Genomic DNA, 15,953 nt, shown 5'->3' with positions numbered 1-15,953 from the left:
GTTCTTTAGCACGTTTCTACTCATAGAGCTTAATGCACTTTTTTATACAACTTGCCTCATTCATCCTTTCATATAAGCACTTTTTTAAAAATGCTTTTCATATGTAAGTGATTTCTATCTTGTCCAAGGATGTTTGGCATGCAGACTGGAGCAGACAGGGGTCAAACCACCATCTTTCCAACTAGTAGGTGATCTGCTCTACATCCTGAGCCACAGCAACCCCAACATACTCACAATCACACATAAAAAGAACACAGCAAGATTTTTGTGAAGTTTGTACATCCATTTTTCCCCTCTTAGCTGTGCTGAGTAGTTGATCTACATAACAAATGAGCAAATTATGTTTTTCAACATTTGAAACTGACATTTTTTTTCTGCTAAACTGATTGCACACTTGTTGGAAGCTGTTGGAAACCCTTTAATGAAGGCTTCTTGACCTGAATTAGAGGTAAAAAAATTTTTTGTTAATTGTCAGTCATTTAGTCATTAAAAGGAAATAGGAATAGGGGTTAAACTCCTGGTCCTGATTTGAAAGTTAATGGACCGAAATGCAACAACCAGGCTTTCTTTTTTTTTTTTTTTTTAGCAGCCAGATTAATCTATTTTGGACCAGCTGAAGGGAAGGTGGGAAAAGCTTAACTATATGGTTTTTTTGCAATTGAAGGGACTGGCTTCCTTAGCCTATTGACATTTTTGCCACATTCAAAGTTTAATGAAGTTAAACATCCAATCTTTGATGATAATTAAACATTCACTGAGGTAAGATACCTTTTTTAGTTTGTTAGGTGAAGCATACTAATAAAAAGTTTAAGGAGGTGGCTCAAATGTAAAATATAAATAAAATAAAAAAGAACTGGTCTAGGGTTTGACCCTAGACTAGTCCCATCTGCAAATTCTTCAACTTATATTTGTGATTCCAATATAATCATAGAAGAAGTTATAGAAATGCTGAGCGGAAATGGGAAACAAACTTCCATGATCATTACCTTTACATGGAGTGCACTTTATAATTCAAAGAGTCAGTTGGTTGTGCAACAAACACACAAACACACAAAGATATACATAAGAAAAAAATAAAAAGCTTTTTAATGTTTATTCCAACAGGATACAGATGTAAATGAAAGATATACAACACTCATGAACTGCATTGCTTTATATTGCCATGCATATAATGTGATGTGAACTAAAGTTACAGTGAATAAATGTGAGTTCAAAGTGGACCGAAATATGAGGTCCATCACACAGTACAAATGTTATAAAGTGTAGGAAAAGGGGTCTAAATTAGGGCTGGGTATCGTCACTGATTTCTAGAATCGATTCAATTCCGATTCACAAGGTCCGAATCGAATCAATTCGATCCACGATTTGATTCAATTTGATTTGTTTAGATTTGAGATTGCCTCAGACAGGCAGAAATATTATAATTCAGATCATGCATCGGTACATCTCCATATTTTTACATCTATAATAAGAAAGCTGACACTTTCAAGACTTTATCAAAGGTGTGAGCATCACAGCAGAAGCCTTTGTGTCAAAGTAGATGAGGATAAAACACAGAAAAACATGAAGGCGATTTTCCAGGCCTCGGATGTTATAAAAATATTCTGCCGTAGATCAAAAACCAAAGAAAAACGTTAATCAACATATGAACATTACCTGATGCTGCTGAAGTGAAGCAGCGTCAGGGACACAGCTAAGCATTTTGCAATTTTGCATAAATTTAAAAAGATTAAATTTGTTCAGTAGCCTATTGAACAGGAGAAATTAGGCTTTCTTTTCAGAAGAAAGTAAAAGGAAAAAAACAGCGGCGGACAGCGCTGTAAACAACGGTAGACTAGTGCATAACAAGCAAGCGAATAATGCAGAAAACAGATTTTTAGACGGGAAACTGTTCTTGAAGTACAAAGAGAGAGAGAGAGAGAGAGAGCGCTGTGCATGAAGTGTGATTTTATCCTGGTGGAAGCAAAACAGCAAAAGTAAGAGGGAGTTCATGACGATGTTTATGTGAAGCCTAGTTTGGGTCTTCTTTTGCTGCTGGTTCGGTCAATATTGTTTGGAGAGAGATAAAACTAACAGCTTTAGAATCTAGCGCTAAACACAGAGCGCGGACCGGTCGAAACATCAGAATCAGCGAGCTGTCGGCTTTCAGCCCCGACCGTGTCCGTGCTGTCGGGTGAGAAAGGCGACATCTCACTGATTCTGATCCACGGTCCGCGCTTTGTTTTACGTCTTTGTGCAGAATCCGTGTACCTGCTCTCATTTACTGTTTTAGCTGTTTGGTGGTTGTTGAAATTTTGTGAGGTTTAACATGAGAATAAAATATATTTATATTAAAAAATCGATTCAGGATTTTAATGAATGATATCACGTTATCCAAGCCAGAATCGATTTTAATCGATAAATCGATAATCAAAACCGACCCCTAGTCTAAATGCATACTTTAGACTTGGACTTAATAAAGGAACAGAAACTTTTAGTTAAGTAAAGTTAATCCTCATGCTAATGATTTAAAGTAAAGTAACTTTCGGCCTACTCATCTTCAGCACTGTTCCACAATAAAATCATAATTGCCAAAAACACAGTCACTGTTGTCAAATAAAAAATGACAAAAACCCTGTTGATATGTTTTACTATATTGGTCCAGTAGCCGGACTTCTTGTTGGTACTGTGCAGAGTCACGGTTTTCCTAGTCTCCCGCAGGTCACCCGAGACTTTTTCCAGTGGAAAGAACATCTTCATCAGGTTGCAGCTACAACCCTGAAAAAATAGTTTTGTTGAAATGTAATCAATAACATTACATATACAGCCATTTATAGTCTAGTTGCTGCTACATTTCACACACTGATTTGTTTTCACATTGATTTAGTGAAAGTGTTTACTTTCAACACCCATGTTAGGGTTTGGGATAATCTCTCTCTCATGCAACATGATGTCTTTCATCAGTTTTTATATTTCACTTGAAAAACACTTAAAAGTCCAATTTAACTCCAACCTTTATAGTCAGTGGTGGCAGACTGTTGATTGATGTAGACACAGTTGGTCTTTCATCCACAGATACATCATGAACAGATGCACAATGACTACATCTCTTCATGTCTGGAATAAAAAAAATAGACGGGAAGAACAATGCAACACAGCTAGAATTACATAGATAGGTGACAGACAACGACTGCTACAATTAAGCACACCTCTAAAACAGCTGTGAAAGTTGGATATGTCCTGTTTCTCCTCACAGCACTCCACCAGGCTTTGGTTTCCATCTGTCTCATTATCCTGGGCTGGCGAGTCTTTCTCAATCAGATGCATCACCAAAATTGTCTCCAGGAGGCTGAGCAGCATCAGAGCAAAAACCCCAATGCAATAGACAGCTAAGGAGGGCATCCAGCATGAAAGTGGACAAATCACTTAATGACTTGATAGCTTGATTAATTCACTGCATGAAGTCAAATATGCTCTTCTTTACCTATAAGTGGAATACTGTCTGAAGAGCTGGGCAGAATCTCATTGAGAAGAAGCTGCATCACTGTGACAGCGAGCAGGACAGTGATCTTGAAGCCAAGCTTCTCACCTCCACTGTCTAATATCAGGAAGGAGGCTAAGTCCAGAACCAAGAAGAAGAAGACTGGCAGCAAGAAATTGGCAATGTAGAGGACAGACCTCCTCTTCATGGTAATCTGTCAATTTGCATGTGAAGTGGTTAATCATCCTACTCCTACTCTATATTGGACATGTATTATGGTCACAAAAAGGAAAGTAATGAAAAAGCAGCGAAATTGATTAATGCTTTTTTCCCCATTTCTGTGCAGCTGCTCCCAGAAATACTCACAGTGTAAACAATCATAAGTTGGTTGAAGTCAAATTCATTGACAGTTTTGGTGGTAACTGACATGTTGATAAACAGCCACTCGTATTGTGTCTGCATCACATTTCGAGACCATTCTGTGACCGTATTATTGGTTTCGTTGAATTGTAACTTTATTTCTTCATCTGAAGTGAAACATAAAAATAAAAGATCAGCAAGAAAGAAATATATATTTTTGTATCTGATGGTTTGGGTTTATAACTTCATTAACGGCACGCATATATGCTATGGGCTCACCAGAGTGCATGATAGACTTAAAGGAGAGGTTACACCTCTGAACATCAAAAGGGAATTTGTACACGTGCAGCTTGCAGGTGCTTACGATCACCTGGTCATTTCTGTATTCAACCAAACCACCGCTTTCAATGGAGAGATAAGGACTCGGAGAGGCTTTGTCTCTCTCTGTCCTGTAAGACAGAAAATTACAATCAGTTATAGCCACTCAAAAAAGCAGCATCAGTTATGACAAATAGGTAGACAGAATCCTACTCAAATCTTACTCTCCAGCTGAGGAGGATTAATGCATTAAGCCACCATGTCTTAATTACTTATGTTAGAATCCAGATAAAACCTGCAACATCAAGTGGCGACTTACACAAGAGTTTGTGTTAAATTACTTAATAATTTCAGCTAGAAATGATGGACTAGAAATTCTGACAAAGTTTGGTAACCAATGATCTCTTCCCTCCCAATTGTCCTCAGACACGCCTTTATCCACACCTCATCAAGCTCAGACCACCAGGATCAATACGAATGACCCACACAAACATGCCTGCGTGGGACAAAAATGAACCCTAGGGCTGTTCCACACAGAGTCCAACTGGTAATACCCACACATGGACCACAGAAGTTTTGCCCTTTGTTGCCCTCAAGAGCAAATCATACCTTTTCATCTCTGCTCTGGAGAATACAGCATCTGTTACTATGGAGAATGTACCCCATTAAGAACTGACCCATTTTCGTAGTATAAGAAAAACTAAGGATTTAATCTGTAGTTACTGGATAAGCCATGAGTACCATTCAGAGAAAGTTGGGAAATAGCTTTAAGATGGTGAAAGATGTACCCATAGGCCTCTTCCTTGATTCAGACATGGTCTTTCTTTTTTCATGTAAAGGAGCTACTCTAACTTGCATTCCTCTCTGTGCAGGATGTGTAACTCTTCATCATTGAAAAAGTAGCCACTGGTCTGTAGGAAAAGGCAGATCTAACACAATATCTTTTGGATGTGTTGTTTTAGGTGTGTAAAAAGAAATAGAGCAGTGGGCAAGCAATCTGTCCATAGGTTTGTTTGTTTGTTTTTTTTTTTTTTGGGGGGGGGGGGGGTTGCAAAGGATTTAGCACTAAAACTAAAACTAAAACACTAAAACTTTAGCAACACAAGGATGAACAAGTGCAGGAATATCACTGCGAGATTATCTAAATGACAGAGGGATATCCAAATAACTGAATATTCAGGTGCATCCATATAGATATGTGCTGGACAAAATGGATCTTGGAAAAGGAAGGTTATCATTTCATGTTTCAAAGCCACCTCATGTACCTCATGAATCCTGCTTGGTTTGAGCTGATTGCGCCATGACAAAACAATTATCCAGGACAGCATTTAGTTGCTATTCTTTTTTAATGGGATGGTCAACATAGATATAGTCTTTATTAATGTCTTGGAGGGCTCAACATGACCACATGGACTTGAAGGGCTTGCTGCTCAATTTGCAACATATTTAATGAATTATACAATATCTTCAAGGATAAAAAAAATTAATGATGTTAAGATTTTGAAGAGCAGCATATACGTTTCTAATAATGAATTATAAATGTTCAGCTTTGGGTTTGTTTTTTTTTAGCTGTAGCTTAATGCCTTATTGCTAGTGACTGTATGGTCTGTGTGAGTTTATGTGCATATATGTTAAACTTACATCTCTGAAATAGTTATATCTGGCATCCACAAATATTCAGTAGGAATTGTTATTTGTTTAATTCCACAGAATTGATCTGGATCCCACTTAGTGTACTCGTTTTTCCATGACTAGTCAGAGGGATACAAATAAGAGGAAAGAGATACAAACAAGGAGAAAAAGACAAAAGATGAAAACACGTAATTTCAAGCAATTTCAATTTCAACAATACTGTGAAAATTGATGTATTTGAAAGAGAAAACTCACCAAATAAACCCAAATGTAAGAAATTAAGGTCTGGTCAATTTCTCTCTGTGAACAAAGAAATCAAGCAGTGTTCAAGCTCAAATGGTTGAGCCTGACTTGTGCCACAGTAATCCTAGAAAGACCTGGGTAAGATCAACAGTATGCAGCCTCCAATAGACAAGAAAAACCCAACATCTGGGAAGTCTTAAATGGTCTTAGACAACTAACAGAAGCATAGAAGGCCACAAAAAGACAGACATTGATGTATTCATAGATGAAGCTTATGGATCTCCATAATTAAGAGAATACCAAACTGAGAGAATACATGACATGGAAAACTGAAATTATGCATATGAAGCAGACAAATATGCACCAATTGAGCAGACTTTTGACATTATTTTATTATCGAAAGAAACAAACTATTTGGTAACAAAAATGTCCATTATCATTTATTCAAACTAAAACACACAAACATACACAAGTAGCTTGAACAACTTACCATATCCAGAATAGCGTAGAGTTTCATGTCAAGCACAACATCTGTATGATGACTGTTGTTTATAATGGGCCGGCTCACAGTGTACTTAATACTGTCTTTACTTAGATCCAGGTGCTGTACAATAGCCTGAAAATTGCAGAGTTTCTCCACTTCCACTTCATTATCTAAAAGGACACATAAAAAGACATTCTTGACATTGATGTTATGATATGAAAACAATAAAGCAGCTTCTGTGCTTTCATTTCAGATTTTCAATTTATTGCAGGTCTGGATAACTGTGTCAAGAAAACAAAAAACAAACAAACAACAAAAACAGACGACATCACTTGTTGGCATGTACAGTACTGTGGAAACGCCTTCAGTCATCTTTATTTTCTTTACATTTTGCTATTAAAAGTGAAGAGATTAATTGAAAGGTTAGCAAGCATACATGTAATTACTGTATATGAAGCAAAAACTTCATTTATACAATTCCAGCTTGAAATTCAACACTTCGTATAAAAAACAATATTATCCAACATAGTCTGAGCTCTCTTAGGCAAACTTTCTTGTAATTTCTTAAAGTAGTCTTCAGTAGTAGTTTTCTAATCTTCACTAAGGACATTCAAAGCTCTTCTTTGGATGTTAGTGGCCTTTTGTTCTATTATCTGTCATAATGATTTCACATTATTTAATTAATTTCGAGGTCTATCTTTGACTGTTAGTTTTCCATTCTGTGCTTTTGTATCCATTTTATTCTTTTACTGCATTAGCAGTGTGGTTGCCAAGCTAAAAAAAATAAATAAATAAAGATGCTGATCAGCTGCTCCTGTATACCTGATCAAAATCTGACAGTACTTTTCTGCATTCATACTTCAAACAGTTTTGACTGGCTCCCGAACCCCACTGGCTTGAGTGAAGCCCCACATCATAACAAAACCTCCATCATGTTTCACAGTTGGCTGTGGTACCTCTCTGCTGAGCTCCTCTATACATATAGACAAAGGTTTCAATCCAAAAGTACAAATTTTGGATTCTTCAGTCTACAAAACTTGTTGCGACTGATTATCAGTTCTTGTGTAATTTGACATACCTCAGCCTTTTCACCCTGAGCCTCTTGACAGCCTCCATTCCACTGAGACCATTTCTGTTGAGGCTTTGGTGAATGGCAGGTGGGGCTGAAGGGCCAGATCCATCTCTTAGCCCTGTATCAGATCTTTGTTGGATTGTTTTTTGTTTCTTAAAGCCATGAACTTGAGATACTGTTTGTGTGCTCATGTTCGGATGAGGTTTTTGACTAATAGCTCTTTGAGAATTGCTTTGTTGGTGCAAAAATACTATTTTATGTCAGTCAAACTGTGTTATCCTCTGTCATAGGCTTAAGAAAATGGTTAGGTGGAAGTGCTGGAATGAAAACGACTCCCAAGGAGAGAAAAACTGAGAGACTGGAAATAAGAGGTGGCAAAAGACTTTAAGAGAGAGAGAGAGAGAGAGAGAGCGAGATAGAGAGAGACGCTATGTACCTCTTATAGTGGTCTCACTGGTCATCTGTTGATCTTCCTGTAGCTCTGAACTGGATGCATTTTCAGCTGACAATGAGTGTACTAATTTTTAAAAATAAAAAATGTGTTAATATGACTTGCTTTACTTTAATATGTGGTTAGAATTAATTTGAGGTTTTATTTAAAAATGCAGTGTCATGAATAACTGTGTGGCAGGCAGGATGCTGAACCAAACACAAAACTCTGGAAACAGTATGAACTCAATTCAATTGCTGAACAATGACAAACAAAGGAAGTCCAAAAACACACACAGAGCGAGATATGAAAATTAAAAACTAGGAATAATGGAACCAAGAAACACAGAGCAGGGGAGCACACAGCAAAGTGAGATGACACTGAAAAGGGCAAGAGGAGAGAATATTTACACAAGGTAAAACAGGTGGGAAACAAATCGGTGAAAATGAGACAAAGGAAATGAAATGAAATGAAAAGCACAAGAAACCAATCTGTTTGATTTTGGTGTCTTGGTGTCCAAAAACAACCACAGAGTTAAGACTGGAGGAACAGAATGGGGTCATGAAAGAGAACTAACAAATATAAGGAAACATTATGAGCAAAGAAGTAAAGGCAAAAATATCAGAGACATAAAAGCACAAGAATAAAATCATAAACAACAACTTTGATAAAATCCTTTCACGAAGCCCAAAGCAAACCTTGAACCACAAAACTGAAAAACTCGGGTTTAAGACTCAGGGATTATGACACTAATGGATGTTAGATATCACAGGAAAATATATCGTACGGTTACAGTGTAACCTTGGTTCTCTTAGTGGGAGACTATCTCTCCACACCGTTACATATTCCATATGTACGGAGTACGAGCCCCCTTGGTCGTGGTGTGTGGATATTTCTTTAAGACACTCCAGCACGCCCGGCTACGCCCCACAGCTTACGTATAAAACAGCTGTGTGGACGTGACACCGGTGATGATCAGAACGCATCTCCGAGCGGCCTCACGGTGGAGAGATAGTCTCTCACTAAGAGAACCAAGGTTACACCGTAACCATACGTTCTCTAGCATATCGAGACTATCTCTCCACACCGTTACATATTCCATATGTACGGGGTAACTCTGTAAGACACCCCGCGAGGAGACAGTGCACCACCGAGAGTGAAGGTGCCGGGAGTCAGTGACAACGCACCAAGAGAGACACCACCCTGGTCAGGGCTTCGCAATGCGAAGGCCGAGCCAGGGGGTGGAGGCAGCAGTCTGCAGACGCTAGACTGCTCTGAACCGGTCATGCAGGACACAGGACCGCAAGTGATTGGCCGCTCAAGGTCAGCCCGGGAACCGCGAGGCAGACCGGCAGGGAACGCAGCACACCGAGCTACCAAGTAGCATCCCGCTGGTCGCATAGGCCTACGACATGAGGGCAATGCCAGACAGAGAGTCGGCGCTACAGGCTGGAGAACTCTCACTCGCCACAGCGAGGTCCGACTGGCGTGTACGCCGGCGAAGCGGGCAACACGCCAGGGGAACACAGCCAGCAACCGCAGGTGAAGCTTTGGATGTGACCCGTCCATCCTCAAAGCCGAAGCCACCCCGAGCTGTTCACAGACAGGGAGGGGGGGGCTGGCAGCCTAGCCGGCATAAGTGGAGGGCTGAGCAAGGCGATGACCCGAAGGTCCACCCCCAGCACCGTCACCACGTGCTTGTCTGTAGACAGAGGAGCCTCAAGAGTGAACTCGCAATGAGACACTCGAGATCATACACAAAGTCCCAGCTACTGGGCGTCCCCGTGCTGGCCGTGTAAGTCCGTGACACACAGGCAAAGCACAGACAGGGAGCCAGCATCGCAGGCTGGGGGACACTCACTCGCTTGCTAAGGCATCAGACACAGCGAGGATCGACCGGCGGGCAAGCCGGCAAATGCGGCAACATGCCAGGAGAACACAGCCTGCAGTCGCAGCAGCCTATATGCCAGACAGAGACTGGCCAAGGAGGCTGGAGAACACACATTTGCTGGCTGACGTATCAGACATAGCGAGGCCCGACTATTGCTGCATTCGCTGGCTTACACGCCAGGGGAACACAGCAAGCAGCTGTAGTGCAGCCGCTGGAGAGGAGCTCCAAGCCAGGGACGCGACCCACAGGTCGCCCCAGGGCCAAGCGGCACAACACACTCGCTGGCTGACTTATCAGACACAGCGAGGCCTGGCTAACACGCAACGGGTGAACCGCCTGCAGGGAGCCAGGCGCTGTGGGCTGGAGAACACTCACTCGCTGAGCATCAGACACAGCGAGGTCCAGCTGGCGCGTAAACCGGCGAAGCGCGGGCAATACGCCAGGGGAACACAGCCTGCAGCAGCAGCAGTAGCAGCAGCAGCAGAGGCTGAAGCTGCAGTCAGGGCCGAGAAGCCGCCCCACTCGAGCAATGACAGGAGCCCTGCTGGCCGTGTGAACCGCGCACTGCGGGCAACACACTAGGCTGTAGAATGCCACTCGCCGCAGCGAGGTGCGACTGGCGTGGAAGCCGGCGAACGTGGGCAAACACCAGGGCAACACAGCCTACCAAGCCACTCGAGCACAGCAGCTGGCTATCGCTGTGACAGAAGCCCGCGATATGCAGATGATGCCCCAGAAGGGAAGGCGGAGCCACCACCTAGAGAAGTCAAGCCACAACAGAGACTTGCCTGGCACTAGGCAGTGACACAGTGCCAGGGAGAAAGAGCCTGTCGAAGCATCTCGGCCACTCAGTGGATTAGCCCAGGGAGGACGAGGCCCAGGGCCTGTCCCAGGAGTAGAGCAGCTGACCTGCACCAACCACGATAGGGGAGGTGCTGGTGGCTCAGGCCACTAAGGGCCCAAGTGAGGAGCAACCCAAGGTTCATCACCAGTGCATAGCAGCCACTCTGCAGAGTCTATAGACAGGGGGCCAGCAGAGGGGGCCTGATGAGACACTAACGGACAGACGGGAGGTGTCAACTCACTGAGCGGGCACCTGCTGGCCATGTGACCCACGATACAGGGGAAACCCACTAGATGGAGAGCCAGCGCTGCGTGCTGGAGAACACCCACTCAGCGACTGACATATCAGACACAGCAAGGTCCGACTGGCGTGTGAGTCGGCGAACCGTGGGCTATACGCCAGAGGAACACAGCCCGCAGCAGCAGTACAGCTGCAAGACGCAGGGCCAAGGCAGGGATGCAACCTGTAGGGTCCATTCAACCACGGAGCCGCCCAGCCGTCCACAGACGGGGGGGCTGGCAGTCCAGCCCGCTGATGGCTAAGCGGGGACTTAACCCAAAGGTCTGCCCCAGGGCTAAGCGGTCGCAAGCGCTGTCCGCAGACAGGGGAGCAGCAGGTGTGAACTTCGAAATGAGACACAGTGCGGCAGGCTGGAGAACACTCACTCGCCGGCTGAAAAATCAGACACAGCCAGGCACAGCCACACTGCTCGTGCCTACCGTAAAAAGGCAAAATGCCATTCACAGACATGTTTGGGACGGTGGGCTGCCATACTTCTTCTACCAAGCAAGGGGGCGGGGCCACACGCTAACCAGGAAGGTAGCCGGTGTCGTGCCAAACTAGATATCACCAACAGAATTTGTTTCCCCTGCGTCGGGAGCACACGCTGGACTGTCCAAATCACGGACAAACAGTATCCCACATTGTTGATTTTTAGTTTACAAACACTTCTTATAATGACTAACTACTCCTGACATTTTTGAGATGTTAGCTCTTTATACAACGAAGTTATAGTGGGATACAAATAATATCAGGCTGATCCTGACACAATTTGTTCCCCCTATGTAAATCACGGACAAACAGTATCCCACATTGCTGATTTTTAGTTCACAAACACTTTTTATTATGAAGCATTACTCCTGAAACTTTGGAGGATTTAGCTCTTTATATAGTAAAGTTACAGGAGAATAAAAATAGTTATCAGCCAAAATGTTAATGGTTTGTTAAAATAATCCCATCTGATACCCCGTGAGCAATAAATATATAATTTTCTGTTGTAACCCCCAAACTGAATGGTAATGTAATGATACTAATTTTTCACTTTTTCACAAAATGAATGGTCAAAATGAATGAAGCGTTGGCCGGCACTTAAGCCTGGTTTTTTTTTCGAGGCGATATGCCAGGGAAGGGGGACCAACCAAGGGAAAGCAAGGGCTAGCTAGGGGGTACCAAGCTAAGGGATACCAGGGGAATAGCGGGGAACACCAGGGCACACAGGGGGAATCTACCAGGGGAGAGGCAGCGCCCACGGAGGATGCCGAAGCACGCTCCTGACGGACGCACATTCATACCCCACTCTCAAGGCTCTCTCTCTCACTCACTCTCTCTCTCTCTCTCTCACACACACACACACACACTCTCTCTCACTTACACACACAAACACACACACACTGGTGTCACGTCCGCACAGCTGTTTTATACATAAGCTATGGGGCGTAGCCGGGCGTGCTGGAGTGTCTTAAAGAAATATCCACACGCCACGACCAAGAGGGCTCCTACCCCGTACATATGGAATATGTAAAGGTGTGGAGAGATAGTCTCGATATGCTAGAGAACAAATGTTTAAATTAAGTCATTTTACAGTTGACACTGACAATTATCAGTTCAGTTTGATTGCAACACATCTGAAAAAAGATGGATGGGGAAAAAACGGCTGAAAAAGTAAAATAACAAAAAAGAACTAGCTGGAGAAACATTTTGCAAACCATTAGGTTAATAGCAGGAAGCCAGTGAGCATGATTAGATGTAAAAAGACCGTCTGAGCAAAGCAGATTTTCTCAGAAGTAAAGCTGGGCAGAAAATCAATAATCTACGAAAAAACTGTATTTTAAATAGTAGAACAACTTCAGAATAATATTCCTCAATATAAAATTGTGAAGACTTTGAATGTCTCATCATCTACAGGACATAATATCATCAAAAGATTCTAAGAATCTTAAACCTCTGGGAATTTAAGACTTATCTATAGCAACACATTTGTAGCTAAAGAGTCCAGGTTCCAAAATGCCTGCCTGCAGTCCATCTGAAAACATTTTGTACATCTTCATATTGAATATACTTTATTAAATATACTTAATATATACTTATAATATATACTTAATATACTTAAGTTTAAATCCATCTGAGTTACTAGATACCAGATGTGTTATCTTTCTTTCTCTCTTTCTTTTTATTTTATATCTCTGATCTATTAATTACAAAAAAGTGGAATTTAATTTAGTAAACAAGATATATTTACTGGGAAATTATAGAGGAACCTGTTCTTGCACTGAAATGCAATCTATTACAAGTAAAGAAGCGTTACTGATTAAAATAAAATAAAATATAAAAATATATTTATACTCATAAAAAATAAAGTAAATTAAATGGTATAAATTGTCATCTCCATTTAATTAGAATAATCTGAGCTTACCCACAAGTAACAGCAGGAAGAAGAAACTTGCAATCATTGTAGCCTTGAGAGACCAGAGAGCTTTTTCACCCTCTCTGTGGTGTCTAGAGAGTTTTCTATTTTCCTCTATTGATGTCATAGCCCTGCCCAACAGAGGGTGGGGCAAATTGTATCTATCCTAACAGAGTGGTAACAAAAGCTTAAACACTAATTTGTTTAAGCTTTTGTTTTTAAAAAAAGCCATGGAATTAATATTTTTCCTGCATTCAACCAAACTCTTAATATTCTATTTTCCAGCTCAAACTTTTACGTTCCTGTCATTAATCTGGTTGATTATTGTATTTTCTTTCTATTTTGAATAAAAGTTAACTTTTTTTTAAACAGTATCAATATTTAATCATTAAAAGTAATTGAATCAGACTGATTACATACCAATCTAAACAATAGAAGAGCTTTAACTCTGGCTTTTAATTAAAAACATTAATAGAAAACAATTGAAAATGTGCTGGTATTATGGATGATTATGAATTAAGAAAACAAAACATTTTTTCTAAATTTATTGTCTATTTCCTTCTGCATGTGTCTTTAAATAGATGTTTCTACAGATAAAATTTCACTAATGTTCATTGTACTGGTCTTGTTTGTGGAATTGGTGTGCTTTATAAGAATCTACAGATGATTTTAGAGCATTTTAGAGCATCCAGGTAATAAAGGCATGTGAATCCACAATTCATGTCCAGGTTGTGTAAATGTTGTAAAACTGTATCAGACTTGCAAACAACAGATCCTATGTCACCGGAATATACAAAACTGAATTATATCTAGATAGCCACACATTTCTTTATCATCTTTCAGATGTTCAGATATTTATCAATCAAAGCAGCAAAATATGAATGTGAGGAGAAGAAAACATATTTCAGTGCTCGATCAGGAGACGCAGTTCGGTCCCATTTGGCAAAAAGAGAAAGTTGATAACTGTGATCTTATTGTTGCTTTATCAGTAATCAGTGATCAGACACTGAAAATATTCAAGTTCATTACGTACTGCTGTTCCAATGTCAGCATTCATTTTTATCCATTATCAGTGCTTTAAAAAAAATCAAGCATGAAAATTGTGTTTTCCTTGCACTAGGAAAAAGCAAAACAAATACATTTATGTTAAAAGAAAGAATTATTATGTGACAGTGTAGTCTGACCCTAATAGGAACAGTACACATTCGTACATTCAGAGTTGTGAGTAGTGCAACCATGCTGAATGGATGTTAAGGTATGCAATTAGGTTTTGCATCTACAGTGAAGTAGGTAGAACACGGACAATGACATTTCCAGGAATACTTACAGTGTAAACAACTATAGACTGACTGAAGCCAAAATGGTTGACACTGTTATTAGTGACTGACATGTTAATGAGGAGATACTCTCACTATCATATTCCTACATGTAAACAGGAATGTAAAAATAACTGAGCAGATCAGGAAGGAATATATATATTTTGTGGTATATGGTTGTATGTGTTCTTGACACCTTGAACACTCATTGGTTTTATAAGCAAAAGAAACACACAAAATATTTGGCAAAGGAAATATCAATATGAAAACCATCAAAAAATCAATCAATGGTTTCATTTCAGTGATTACTTCTGCAATATAATGAGTGTGGTTCATAATAGGTGTCTTCTGACTGTCTTTGCTCCATTTCCATTTCTTCAGAAATCATATCACGCATGCTGTGTCGGAGATTAAATTCAAGACATTAAAACAATGAAGCAATTTCCATGCTTTTATTTTTTTCTCATTAAAAACACTGGAACGCTGGTTGTCATCAGAGATCCAAATGACATAGTCACATGTATTTACACTGATTTGTGTTCATACAGTTATGTGTAGCCTATTTGCACAGTAAAGTGCTATGTATTGAGACATAATGAAAAAAAAGTCACCTGATAATTAAAAAAAAACCCCACATGAGTGTGTGGTTGTTTTGCCCTTTCCTTTTTGTATTGCTCCACCCCTAGGTCACAAGACTCCTCCCAGTGGGTGTGTTTTAAGTTAAAAGTTAAAGCACTCTCACTAGGAGGGTGGATATTGGTAGGAGCTGATTATTGTCACTATTTCTGGACCACCATAAAACTGGAAGTTGAACCCTTACCCTGTCATCCTTGATTTTTATTCAGTGGGAAGACTGGAGAGCACTGCAGCGACAAATGGTAGGTGGTGTGTGTGTGTGTGTGTGTGTGTGTGTGTGTGTGTGTGTGTGTGTGTGTGTGTGAGAGAGAGAGAGAGAGAGAGAGAGATAGAGACCATGTGAGAGATATGTGGGTGTATAGATTTCTTTTACAGACAACACCACAGTTCTCCCTCTGGATACTTGTAATAAAGAAACCTCTTCCTCTTCCACCTCTATGTGATTTAAAGGATGCACTTGACTCAGCTGAAGTGCTTTGTAGGAGTAGGAGTGTAGGATGGATGTGGTTATACTATATCTGAGGATTATGGACTCAGTGGTGTTGCAGAGACTGTTCTTCATGAACTGAAGCATTACATAAGCC

The 15,953-nt window shown here is 40.8% G+C and overlaps 1 protein-coding gene across 1 annotated transcript; it reads right to left on the bottom strand.

The window, feature by feature from the left end:
- Positions 1-1,114: 1,114 nt before the first annotated feature.
- Positions 1,115-13,473, bottom strand: LOC146568775 (5-hydroxytryptamine receptor 3A-like). Its single transcript, XM_085283422.1, has 11 exons — positions 13,427-13,473; positions 8,006-8,086; positions 6,504-6,667; positions 6,026-6,070; positions 5,780-5,889; positions 4,100-4,269; positions 3,827-3,987; positions 3,464-3,674; positions 3,189-3,368; positions 2,993-3,096; positions 1,115-2,757 (listed from the first exon to the last, which is right to left on the bottom strand). The coding sequence occupies exons 1-11, from the start codon at positions 13,461-13,463 to the stop codon at positions 2,530-2,532; spliced, it is 1,491 nt and encodes a 496-aa protein (XP_085139548.1). The 5' UTR covers positions 13,464-13,473; the 3' UTR covers positions 1,115-2,529.
- Positions 13,474-15,953: the final 2,480 nt, after the last annotated feature.

The sequence above is a fragment of the Mchenga conophoros genome, linkage group LG8 (genome assembly GCF_057382185.1).
Source record: "Mchenga conophoros isolate Kocher_MC1m ecotype Shallow Benthic linkage group LG8, M_conophoros_male_GT1.1, whole genome shotgun sequence".
Taxonomy (NCBI): Eukaryota; Metazoa; Chordata; class Actinopteri; order Cichliformes; family Cichlidae; genus Mchenga; species Mchenga conophoros.
This window is presented reverse-complemented; position numbering and strand designations above follow the sequence as displayed.